The sequence below is a fragment of the Myodes glareolus genome, chromosome 4 (assembly GCF_982192425.1).
Source record: "Myodes glareolus chromosome 4, mMyoGla1.1, whole genome shotgun sequence".
In the NCBI taxonomy this organism is placed as follows: Eukaryota; Metazoa; Chordata; class Mammalia; order Rodentia; family Cricetidae; genus Myodes; species Myodes glareolus.
Window position 1 is genome coordinate 51,236,475 of NC_142029.1, and position 13,047 is coordinate 51,249,521.

Consider the following 13,047-nt stretch of genomic DNA (forward strand, 5'->3'; position numbering starts at 1 on the left):
TGTGTCAACAGACATGTCGATATGACTGGACTTCAGTGAGACATGCTTGGATGGGAAATGCAGCCACCACAAATGTCTGCTGCTGGGCTTGTGGGATGACTCACAGTACAGACAGCTCTGTCCCAATCATTTTGACTAGTCAGAAAACATCTGCTAGAATCATCTTCTCAGAATGCCGTGCACGATTTGGCTCTGCTTTTGGTCCTGGCCTACGTTTATTCTTTTTAACTTGGCTCCGTTAGTTTTCTGTCTGACATCATTTTCCAATGTACATGGACTTTACAACTCATATCTACCTAGGGAACATCCCACATAAGGTGACTAAAGCATGTAATTAAGATTTAAACAATGATATTTAATTTGAAAGTGTTAGTTGGAAATGATTTCTTATAGAAAACTATATGCTTATTGATATCTAATGAAACATAAGAAATGAAAGTAAATTTCTAAAAAAGATCACAATAAAAATCAACCCATGCTCGCTCTTTTAAGTAATTAGCTTTGCTAGCTGAGGATTTGATATGCTAAGCAGCTCACCTCATTTTCTCTTACTGACCGAAAAGGCATTAGATCTTTAGTGTTGTGTGTGTGTGTATGACTATATACATACATACATATATATATATATATATATAAAACCTGGGAAATCATCTTTGCTTAGTTTATAGCTTGAAAACCTGGAAACTGGCTGGGGCCCCTGGAGCATGTTACAAACCTTCCATACATGAAGGGCAGTTTCAGCTCTGTGGTAACTTAATCATCCCTAAGTGGGGAAGGCTGCACTCTGACGTGCTCAGAAAGGCCTGGTTTAGATGAAGTTACAAAGGAATGCTCTGCTATTTTCTCTCATTCTCCACCATCTGGTTCCTGCTCCCTTCTGGGGTTTAGATCTTAAACTTGTATCCCGACCACTCAAACCACTCTCCTTCCTCTAAACTTCTCTTTTGTGGATCCGTTTTGTTTGTCTGACTTTATCGGTTTCCTCCTTTTCCGCCCTCTTTCTTTCATTTCATCTCTCGGTTGTCTGGTTCTTTTCCTTCCAGTTTGTTTCTTATAACATTCCCCTCTCTGTCCACCCCAGGTATGAAGTATGTTCCTAGAGCATTACTTCTCATTCACTCAACAAATATTCACTGAGTAAATATTCCTTGACATTTTTTCTCTCACACCCACATCCAGAGCATAAAATTTGTTGACTGTACAATAAAACTTGCTGAGAAATTAACTTGGATTTACTCGTGCCAATGTAGTTAAAGCCACTATGGTCTCTTTGCTGGCCTTCAGACCTTAAATCGGTCTCTAGTGTTGCTTTTCGCCATGACCTATCCCTTGGTTTTCATCTAACATCTGGAATCTTATTTTTTTTTAACCCTTCTCAAGGCACACCTCTGCTCTGCTTACAACATTCACAGGGCTTTTTGTTCACCTAGGTCAAAGGAGGAAGTCAGGCAGGTTCTCCATATGCTCCGGTGTTTGCCTCTTCCTCTTCATCAGTTCTTAGGCTTCATCTCACTATTCTCACAATACGGAAGCCAGTTTACTCTCTTGTTCTCCCCTAACTTCAGGGTCTCTGCGTTTCTGTTTATTGTGCCAGGATCGCCTTGACCACACTACATAACCCAATTATGTTCTTTGTAATGCTGTCCCAGAACCATTTACTTAAATTTACAGCAAATTTCTTCTTTCATGTTTTTACTTTTCCTGATTTCTCTATATCACTTATTACATTCATACACTTAATATACAGAAAGGTAACATGAACCAAGGAGCATAGGCTTACTCTTGTTTTTTACTTTGGTCTTACCATTTTAAGCATGCCATTCTGACTTCTGATAGTCCAGAGTTACATAATCATTGGTGGGTTGCTGTATCTCTGGGCATAGTAGGCTGGGAATGTGTGGAAAGCAAGACGTGTTTCATGGCCCTCCGGTCAATGAATGATGGTGCTGAATGTGAAGATAGCCCAGATATCTTGTATCTTGACTAGGCTATTTACGGGGGTAAATTTTACATCAGGTCTACTGAATGAAGGGTCCCACCCACTGGGTTAGACTACAAAATGGATCAACTCCTGAGTGTCTTTTCTCAAAATTTTCAACCTCACCTACTCAGTTTCTTCTGAACACCACACAAAAATACTCGTCCTGCATTCTTGGGTCAAGGTTGGCCTATACAGGAACCAAAATGATGTCAATGATTGCTACACAAACTTGGCAGTGTAAAAATAAAACATCTGTCCTGCTTTGGAAGACAGCAAGCCAAATCAAACAAGTACAGGATATAGAATGAGGTGGCTTAATGTCTTAGTAGAATTATCTGAATTCTAGGTTCATGGGTTAGTATTGTTTCCAGATCTTCTGTGAACTCTTTTGAGTTTAAAGATGAAAAAATCATGAGTATGATGAGTCTAACCATAAAATAGAGTGCCCAGTTTGGGACAGGAAGCGGCCACAGGAAGTTGGCCAATGAGAATAGAACTTGAGGTGTAGCATTAAGGGTGTGTTTCTTTAGCAAGAAAGAAAGAATGGAAGGAGACAGAGAAAATGAGAAGGAAAAAGGTAAGACCTCTCCGGGTAGGTGGTATCGAGAGCAGAGTTGTTGTTTTCATTTTTTTCTTAACCCATGTGACTTAGAGCATCAGTAGCCAAGATGAAGAAACTGGATGTGAGATCTGGATTTGATGAGCTAAATCTGGATTTGAGATGCTAAGTGTTTGTCATGGGGACATTCAAGTAGACATTACCAGCAGAAGGCAGGGCTGGCAACCTGAGATGAGAGGAAGGATTTGGTTTCATAATGGAACACTTTCAGGCTGTGATTGAAGCATCTGGCTATTTTGAAAATCTCAGAGACACGTCTGACGTTGAGACTCAACAGAGCAGGAGAATGTCATAGTAACCAATAATTAATGGTGGACTCTACAGTTAAACATACATGGACATTCCTGTACTAGCCAGGCAAATTGAGGATTTCAGAGGTTCGGGAAGCAGGAAGTCAAGTTAAAGGACCTTGGCAGTGGTAAGTCTGGAATTCTGGAAACATAGTTATCCAAAAGACTGGCCATTCTTCTGAAGGCTGGATCTGCTTGTCCGGCCTGGATTCATGATGCTGTACCTGCCACCCACATTGTAAGGAAATCCACCCCTCAGGGATTCCTTCTTCAGAGGAGCCAAGCCTCACTTCATCCTTCCTTATTTCAGTCTTCTCCAGTCACACTTTCCGTCTCTTTACTTCTGCACACATCTGACCTTTCCGCAACTTTCCTTTATTACAAAAAGAGGGCATGGGGAGTGAGACAGACACACCAACATCTTCAAAACACTGTAATAATAACTGTCTTGGGTCTAGTCACAGGATATTTTTCCCTCTAAATGTCAGACTCCAAATATTTAAAAACTTTCCTACCTGTTTTTAATACACCAGCTACTATTCCTCTTGTTTTTAATGCCAATTTTACAAAAACTGTGATCATGAATTTGAGTAATTTTAATTTTAAAAGTTCTGAGTTAGAATGAGTATTTCCTTACTCCTCTTATTTCAGGGACATTTAAGTAGAAGATTCTTGAATGTGGCCAATTTTGATTCTTTTTTCTTTAAGTTAGCATACTATGGTGTGTGTGTGAGACAAAGTTATCAAAACTTTCACTGACACACAATTCAGTTTAAATTTTGGGCTAAAGTGTGAGAACACAGGAAAAAATGACTCTATAGCCACACTTATCAAAACCCAAAGTACTGGAGGTGGCTCCCAGGAGCCCAGGAATGGCTCCCTTACACCCTCAGAAGTAATTTTCCATGTGTTGGGCAGAAAGATCTTGTAAGACGCTGCCTCAGGTTACAAAAGCTGGCTTGGAATAGGCTGAATTTACAAGCCTCATTACTGGAAAGAGTCTACGGCTCTCCTGGCATCAGCAGCCTGGAGAACTGTTGATCTGACAATGCTTAGTTTCTGTTTACAGAATAAAATCAAAGCATGGCCTTCTCTGACATAGTGATAGCTAAGCTAGGGAGCCACAGTGTCCGGGGATGGATTCCTCATCACTGTTGCTGGGAGTGATAAGTCAAGCAGACTGAAGCCCCTCAGCCATCTCTCACCATCGCGCGAGCGCCCGGTTCAGCAGAGGAGGTCTGGCCAGGGCGTGCCGTGGAAGCTTCCAGAATGAGGGGAGTGGGAGCGAAGCACTCTGCCCGCAGCTCCGGGGAGCCCGGGCGTGAGGCGGTGCACGTAGGCGTAGGCGACTGGGAGGGTGGGGGCTCAGCCTCGACGGCCGGGGACGCGGGGTCCTGGAGCAGCGCCCCGCCCCCGGCCCCGCCCGCCCGCCGGGGCCGCTCTTAAGCCGGCTCCGCCGGCACCGCCGGTCCGGCTGTCCGTTCCGCTTGCTCGTCCTTCTCCGTGTTAGTCCCTTCGGTGCCCTCCACCCGCTCCGGTGTCCGTTCAGTCCGCGCCGTCCGCTCACCACCGCCGCCGCCTTCCGCCGCCCCGGGCCCGGGTCTGGCCCAGCGCGCTCCGGGGTCTCCGCGTCTCGCGAGAAGTCGCCACCGCAGGCCTCCCGGGTTCCCGGGCGCAGGGGAGAATGGGGGGCCGCGGAGCGAGGCCGGGGCGCCTGCTGCGGGTGCTTGCCCTGCTCTCGTGGGCAGCGGGCCTGGGCGTGGCGGAGGAGACGCCCTCGCGCATCCCTGCAGGTGAGCTCCGCACGCCGCTTCCGCGGGCGGGTCTCGTGGGCACCCGGCACCTTCTCTTGCCGCTTTGGGACCTAAGACAGGGGGCTCCGTGCTTTCTGATGGACGGTGACAGTCTCCCCAGCGCCCCGGGAAGCACCCGCCATCCTGCCTCTGTCCCTAAACCGTGCTGGGGACCCGCCATCCTGCCTCTGTCCCAAAACCGTGCTGGGGACCCACTGCGCGCCCACCCACTCCTTCTGGTCCACTTGGGGACGCGGAGTCAGGCTTCCCTGAGCCCTGGCCCTGGCCGGTTTCGGAAGCTGAACTATAACTGGTAGTTGGAGGCAAGTTCGTGTGAACAAAACTTTTTGGGTTCAGCCAGAGGAGAGCCCCGCCGCCTATTTGTCTAAGCAGAATTTGCTGCGCTTTATCGCGCAGGGGAGTTCTTTGGCGGTTTCCACCTCTGGGCCCTGGGCTCAACTCCCTGGAACGGAGCCTTGGGTTTAAATGACCTGATGTAGCGTTAGTGGGCGGATGCGATAAGTCTGCCTTCTTGAATAACTAGTTAGATCCTTTTCTCCTGGAACCTAAACCCACGAGCAAACATTTCCACCTCGGGATACCAATTCAGAGGGTGACATTTGGCACAAGTCCAGCTGGGCTGTGTAGCCCATCGTTTTGTCTTCCTCTTCGGCAATTCATGAAACTTAAGCTCTTAACAGCCCCTGCGTCTGTGAACAATACTTGCTTTGTTGGCTACAGAAATGGATTTCTTTATTCTGTCAGTCACAGGGAAATCTGAACCTGTATGATTATTCTAAATTCGAACTAAATTTAATCACGCATTGAAGGTTTTTCTTTTTGCATAACACTCGAAAAACTACACAAACTAATGCAAATAGAGACATACAATGTAAAACCTTACCTTGAAAAATTTCTTTGTTAAGACACCCAAATAAGCTTTTATTGATAAATAAAAATAACCTTGAAGACTTGCTAATTTCAGAGTTTGGCGTCAGGACTTTTTTGTGGATGTGTTTTATGCCACTCCGATGCCACCACTCACTTTTTACAGAGGATATCCATGCCATGCTGCTACCTCTCACTTTTTACAGAGGATATCCATGCCACGCTGCTACCTCTCACTTTTTACAGAGGATATCCATGCCACGCTGCTACCTTTAAATTTGCAGAGAAAACTCAATTCCTTCCCATTGCAAAATTTTAAATATCACGGAATCAGATGTTAAAGTTCTTAATGGAGTGTAACATCAGAGGAAGGGAATTTCAGATATGAATGTTTTCCATATAAAATCCAGGGTTGGCATCTGAGACTTGGTTTCTTTGGTAGGTAGGCACAGAGCTCGATTATGAAAGGTTAGAAATGTTGGTGTGTACCAATGGAGCCAAGCAGAACAGTAGCCAGTCTGGTGACATACGTACGTAGGTGCTCTTTCGTGCTTTGTGATAAGCTAAGAAATGGAGGAGATACATTGTTCGGTAATTTGGTCAGATTGATCAGCGGTGGTTAGTTTATCCCTGAAAACCATTACATAAATCTGGAAATAATCTTTAAGCTCTAAATTTTCTAGCTTAGTAGGCCTTCAACAGAGTGCCGATCACTTCTGATCCCCGTTATTTGTCAGTGTGTTGGAGCTAGTCAGTAAAAATGTGTTCAGAGTAGGGGAGATGGCTCGGTTGGTAAGGTACTTGGCCTGAAAGTGTGAGGTCTGAGTTTGGATTCCCCAGGGTCCACTTTAAAGCTGGGCATGGTGACCTATGCTTCTAATCCCATGGACGATGAGATCTGAGACAGACCTAGGCAGATCCCTGGAACTGTCTGGCCAGCTAGTGTAGCCTGCTTGACTAAGATGCCTGCTAATGTGAGACCCTGTTTCAGACAACATGGCTGGTACCTGAGGAGGGACTCCTGAGATTGTCTTCATACAAGGCAAACCCATGAGTGTGTGCTCACCCTCCCACACGGAAGGAATGCATTCACTCACCATTTCTTGGCTCTATGGAAAATTTGAGCCATACCCTTTTGTTCTTGGTGGCTATCTTATGCATTATAAGTTTAGCTGTGTCCTTGACCTGTACCCACTCGACATCATAGCACCCAGCAATGAATGTGAGAACAAAAGAACTCTTCAAAAAACCCAGAGGTCGGTTTTCCGAAAGACTTGAGAATCCCAATGCAAGATAGATCGCTGTCCTAGAAGCAACACAACTAATGTTATGGGAAGGATAGTGGCTCCTCCTCTGCCCTTCCATTTACTTTTGAGGGGGTTCCTGGGTTCCCGTGATCCTCTCATATCAGCTTCTAGAGCAGCCAGGACTACAGGTCACCCATTGCCTGGCAGTGGTTTTTCTTTTTTTTTTTTTTTTTTTTTTTTTTTTTGAAAAGCAAATTTTTCTATCAATTTTCCACTATTATAGTGAATGTGCTTTTGGAATATGCTTCCTGGCTTTGGGATTTGTGTTCAATAGTTGGGAATGTCCTACTTGTTACAGCAACTGAAAGGTCTGCTGAGTGTGGCCCTGCGTGTCTTTTGGCCACCTCTGCATTCCAGACCCAGAGAGAATGTGGACAAGATTTCAGTGAAAACCATCATCTGTACTCATTTGTCCTTGACGCATTTGTCCGAATTATCTTTCTTGGAGCTTTCCCTGGTGGAGCTCTCCAGTCAAGTTCATATGTGGATGCTTGGTTCTGTGCTCTATGCCTTGTAGATGAGAGGAGGAGAGGTGTTCCTGCCAAGTCTTTACCTCTTGCATACTAGACGGATCCAGACTGGCGTGTGCTATTAGAGGCACCTCGACTATTTTATGAACTAAATTGGGCAAAGACCAGAGCAAACTGGAAGGAAATGCTTTCAGACATTTCTGTTAAGGCTGATATTTTTCAGCGACGTTCATTACAAGCTCTTTAATTTGCTGTGGTGCATTCGAGGAAGACAGAAAAGATTTGTCCCTATCTGCTGATGGAAACCAGCAATTTACAGGGTGGAGATGGGGAGAGGAGTCCCTGGGGAGGCTGTGGGGCGGGAAGAAGGGAAACTCCTCTGCACTTAGTCTGTCTGTCTGTATTCCCTGTATTTCTCCCAGTCTCTCCATCTGTCTTTCCTGCACTTCCCCTAGACAGTCTGCACTGAGGACATTCCTCCCCTTGCTGTCTTGTTTTTGCTTGTCTTTTATAACTTTTTAATATATTTGATTGTGTTTATGATTTAATGACTTATAGATTATTTGAAATATATTTTTTCTCATTTTTACAGTCTTTAGAATGCAGGCCTAACCCTTTCACCACAAAGAGATTCATCATTTATTTTGTTTAGTTTAAGGTCTCCTTTAGGAATTATGAGAAGTAGCAGGCAGCCATTGAGGTTACTAGCTGTTCTTTTCCCGGACTTCAACTAACTTGGCCCAGCGTTTTTTTTTCCTCCCTCCGGTACCCTTGCTGCCAAGACTGAGCACTGCAACCGTGTCCATCCAGGACCTTGTTTCCAAGTCATTGTTCGTGGGTCTTCTCTACAGCTCATGTTTTCTCCCAATTCCTCTTCATAAACGATGGTGCATTCAGTTTTCCTTCAGGTGCCCGTGTGCCGCAGTCCATTACAGGGCCAGAGCTGAGATTTGAGATGGTCCACACCTCCCACAAGGCCCCTGGGGAGCTCCAAGAGTGCTTGCACCCTTTCTCCAGGCGGTTCTGTTTCTCCATGCCCTTCCTGCCCTCATTACTGCTCTGCTAAGTATGGGGAAGAAGTAGCAGCCGGGACAGTGACTTAGAGAGAAGGGCGTCTAACAGGGAAAGCATGCTGTTCTTAGGTTATGTGCATAGTGCTATACGTGCGCGACTGACCACCAGTTTGCCCCTCAGCCAGGGACAGACTGCACACCATAGGCCGAATCCGTAGATGACGCCTGACTATTTGTTTTCGTAGTGCCTTCCAGCAAAGAGACTTCCCATGTTGGGGTGGATGGAAAAGATCAGAAGGAAAGTAATACATCGTGGCGTGTGAGAACTTTATGAACTTTACGCTGTACTGGCTGCAGCCGCATTCATGTGCTGGCACACTGTCTGCGGTGGCATTCGTGCTCCCAGGCAGAGTTGAGTAGCTCTACACAGATGGAATTGACTACTCTGTCTAAAATGTTCGCTTGCCTGTGCTGGTCCCTGCCTTAGGAGATGACATTCTCATTGAAGCTCTAACACATGTAGATGGCTCCTCTCTTGGAAAGAGCCACTTTTGAGACAGTAGCAGCTGGCTCTGGGCATGCCAGAGGCCTGGTTTTCATTTTAGGTCTTGCCAGTGATTTGTACAGTTTTTGAAATATAACACTTGAATCTAACTCAATATATACTTTGGTGTAGATACCGTTTATGTAGTCAAAGCAAAATATCTTTACTTTGGCCAGATGGGAAGGGGATGCATTTTTCTTTAGATTTATTTATATTCTAGAATTTGTTCAAGGATCTTGGTGATGAACTTTGGCTTTGTTCTTTGAATGAAATAATTAGTACATTTGTCATTGAGAATTTTTAGTCTCTTGTAACTGTGACAGTAAGTCAGACTGAACGGAGAATGTGGTGTCTTTTCAGGTGACTTCAACTACTTTGTGCTTGTATTTTACTTTTTTCCCCTGTGAACACATTATACAGGAGTGTTTTCCAAAGCTGTTGGGTTACTCAGAGTAGTGGAATAGGGGCAGTGTGGCCGTCCTGAAGTGCCCTGAAAGCTTGCTTTGTTAAGCCATTGCTGACGTTCAGTGGAGCTCTGTTAAATTATTACCCTACTCACTGGCTCACAAGGATATGTTTTATACTTCATGATTTCAAAATGTAACTCCAGATAAGTTACCATTTATGTGAAAATGCAATTTATAATTTAAAATATAATAACTTCATCTAAGTTTTAATATTTTTCCTTCAGGATAGCCTCACTTAGATTGGAGATATGTTATTTTCATGCGGAAGTGTAGATGTCCTTTCTTTAGCATTATGAGTATCTTCATTTTAAAAATCAGTTCGAGCTGGAGCAAGTCATGAGTCAAACATGAATTTTCTTCAAGTTCTTAAAGGAGATGATATTATGGACAGAGTGGCCTATGGTGACTCAGTTTGTTAGTTCTCCATAGAATTTCTGTACTTGCTACCCAGACTTTAACTTAATGCCTGGTCTGTTTGCCCAGCCAGTGAGCCATCTCTATAAGGAGGCCTTGGGCAGTCCTTACTCATCTTGTCAAGCTCAGTCAACACTGAAATCTTTCCTTTCGCTGCTCTTTTTGATCACCACTTCCCACAAAACAATACCAGCATCTGTGCAAGTTCATGAGTGACAGGGACAATCCCTCATTGCCAGGATGGGGAGAGCTCTTGCCTTGGAGTAGCCTTCCCATCTGCCTGTAGAATTTTGTTCCTGATAGACAGCTGTACTTAAGTCTCTTTACCAGAGATGCAAGTCAACCAACCACCGCATTTCATTCTTTATGCACATGATTATCACTATAAATAGCCCCCCGTGTTGATTTTAGTTAGCATACAGTAATATGTGGGGCTAAATGTGGACTTGTCAGGAGGAATTTCTGTCAAACTAGGGTGAATTTCTTAAGTAGGCCAGAGTTAAAATTATATCTCATTTGTTGTATTGATTATTTATTGATTTTAGTATTATCTAGCTTATTTCTGGATGCATAAGCCATCCATTTATTGTTAACTTACTTTTGACTTACTTGCTTTAGGGTTGCACATCAAGTGCTGCTTCTTAGATCCCCACAGATGGAGTCTTCACTGCCACTGGTCTCTTTTTCATAGCCCCTCTCTTTACCACCCAGCATTTCCAGACAGCTTGGATTGCAGAGGTGCTCTGGGAGACAAAACTATCGCCATGGTTGCACAGATGACCCCTATCCAGGAATGCCCTTAGAACCTTAGCAACACTTCCCTCAGCCAGAAGTACAAGAAAGGATTTCCCTGAGTCTAACTGGTGATGTCATCCGACCTTGGGCCTATTTTCTTACATACAACACCTCCCCTCTCCCTATAGTCTCACCAGGGACCTTAAAATATCTAACTGCTCCTTTCTCTCTGGGCTGATTAAAACTTCCCTTTCACCCCAGTGTCGTCTGGTCCTGTTCTTCAATAAACTTTGCCGGAAAATTGGTCCTACTTGTTGCTCTGTTGGGTACCTTTCCTTCCTGTAACCTAGCAGTATGCAGCATGGTTGACTCTCCTGCAGGCTTAGCAATACGTGAAAGAAGTGCATGGATTGACGCACTCAGTTTCTGATGCTGGAGCATTGTTGGTTGGTAGGAAACATACCCAGAAGCCATCCTTCTTCCCTCTAGAGCCAAGGGCTCATCTCTGCCCCTGACTTTAGTTTAGTTAGCTTGGAACTGTAGTTTGTATATGGTTTTAGGGTGCTAAGTTCTTAATACTTATCACCAGAGGGGAGCTAGTTGTTAGGTACTTTTCCTTTTTCATAGTAGCATCTCACTTATATAGCCCAGGATGGTCTAAACTGCTGGTCTCTTGCCTCTTTCTCCTTAATGCTGGGGTTACAGTCCTGTGTCACCATGCATGCCTCCTATTTTCGGTGTTCTAGATTGAGCCTCTAACAGTTCCTCAAGCATTTAAAAACTCTTCTTCTGTAAGTATGGTAAACACCAGCAGCTATTTTGTCTTGAAAAAATTCTGCAAACAGTTATTTAAATCACATCTTTGAAAACCCAAATGACCTGGCTAACCCACTGTCCCAGGAAGTCTTGCAAGCCCTTATGCCCAGGGCTGGCTGGTTGTTTGTTTGGGTTTTTCCAGTCCTGCCCAGGCCAGCTCTGAGGTCTCTTGTCTTCAGAGGTACCAGCTCCCATTCCAGCCATGCTGGTATTTCCTGGCTGCCAGGGCACTGTGGCTGTGACCAGAATGGCCTGCTCATCCAGGCCTACTAATTCCTGTCGGCTCCTTCTAGAGAACAGTTCTCTTTTTCTGCTTAGTTTAGTTTAGACAAGGTTGGAATTTTTCAAACAGTGACTTTACTAGGTAACCAAGGGCAAAACAAAACCAAACCCGAGTCTGGAACATCACCAAAGCAAAGCAATGAACAGACATCCGCAGCAGACAGAGTTCTCAGTGTTTTCTGACCTCGGCGTCCTCAGAGCCTCATGCTCCTGGCAAAGCCTGGGTTCCAATAACCCTTGCCTAACTTTGTTTGGCTAATCCTTTATCTCTTAGTTTTCCCCAGCACAGTGTTTCACAGACAGCTATTTTCCAAGGAAGGAGTCCATGACGTTCAAGGTAGATAAGAGCTAGTGAATGTCATATTTGGGACCTCTTGGCAACATGTTACTAACATAACCCTACCCAGTTAGCAGTCCATTTTCTTCAGCAGGAGGAAGACTGTTTTTATTCATTTACTTACTTGTTTTACATATGTAGTTCCTTGTTTTCTTCATTTGTTCTTTGAGAGTTTTGAGTCTGTACATATTTTGATCATATTCATCTTCACCAACTCTTCCCAGGTCGAACCCCTTCCTTACGCACCCAACTGTGTCCTTTTTACAAAACCCTTCCAGTGGAGCTGGTTAACTAACGCTTCTGTTCTGCTGGAATTCTTGGTTTTGATCTGCAATGGCTTTTGTGATTCCCAAGTTTACTAAACACTAATTTAGTTAACTGAACTATTTTCCCCCTAATGATACTTTCTGTTGGTAACTAACAGTACCACAGGTCCCATTGTTCAATACTCTAGATACAACAGTATTTCAAGGCTCAGATATTTATTAAATGATGTTTTGTTGCTTTGTGTGGAGGGAAAAAAAAGTGCCACAAGCAAACCCACCATAGGTACAGTTCTTTTGTACATTGAAATGGTAGAAATCATGATTGGGAAATAATTCATATGTAAAGCTGAAGAAATCAAAAACCCATTAGGATAAATCTCGGGAAAGAGTGTAGATAGCTGGCGCCAGGAGGCAGGGATCTAAGGTCCTTTCGTTCTGCAGCCAAGCCCCCGGCCCCCAGCAAACTTAATTTGCATTGTATGATCCTTCCCTCACTGATACGTGATACTTCTTGCATTCTAAATGTAGGATGAGTGGCAGAAACCAAGTACTGCCAGAATCAGAAAAAAGGTCTTGGGAAACTTACTGTTACTTTATTAGGGGAAAGCAGACAGAGATGCACAGTGGTCTTGTCTTTTGAAGTCTGTGTTTGCTCTTAGTTACTGTAGCTCACAGGGGATTTGACTGAAACTCGATGTGGCTTTTTTCTTAATGAGTTTTTGCTTTAGAGGTAAGATAATAATGGCAACAGTTACTAGAATTAAATTCACATTTAAAGTATCACAAACGTTCCCCAAGAGGAAAACAGTCTAGTGTTTATATGAA

At 44.2% G+C, this 13,047-nt stretch overlaps 1 protein-coding gene across 2 annotated transcripts in view; it reads left to right on the forward strand.

The window, feature by feature from the left end:
• The first annotated feature begins 4,348 nt into the window (after window positions 1-4,348).
• Plod2 (procollagen-lysine,2-oxoglutarate 5-dioxygenase 2) overlaps window positions 4,349-13,047 on the forward strand; it is a 66,950-nt gene continuing 58,251 nt past the window's right edge. For both annotated transcript variants that reach the window (XM_048452506.3, XM_048452507.3), the window contains exon 1: window positions 4,349-4,683. In XM_048452506.3, the coding sequence (XP_048308463.1) occupies window positions 4,575-4,683 (109 nt within the window). In that variant the 5' untranslated portion in view covers window positions 4,349-4,574. The remainder of the gene's footprint in view (window positions 4,684-13,047) is intronic.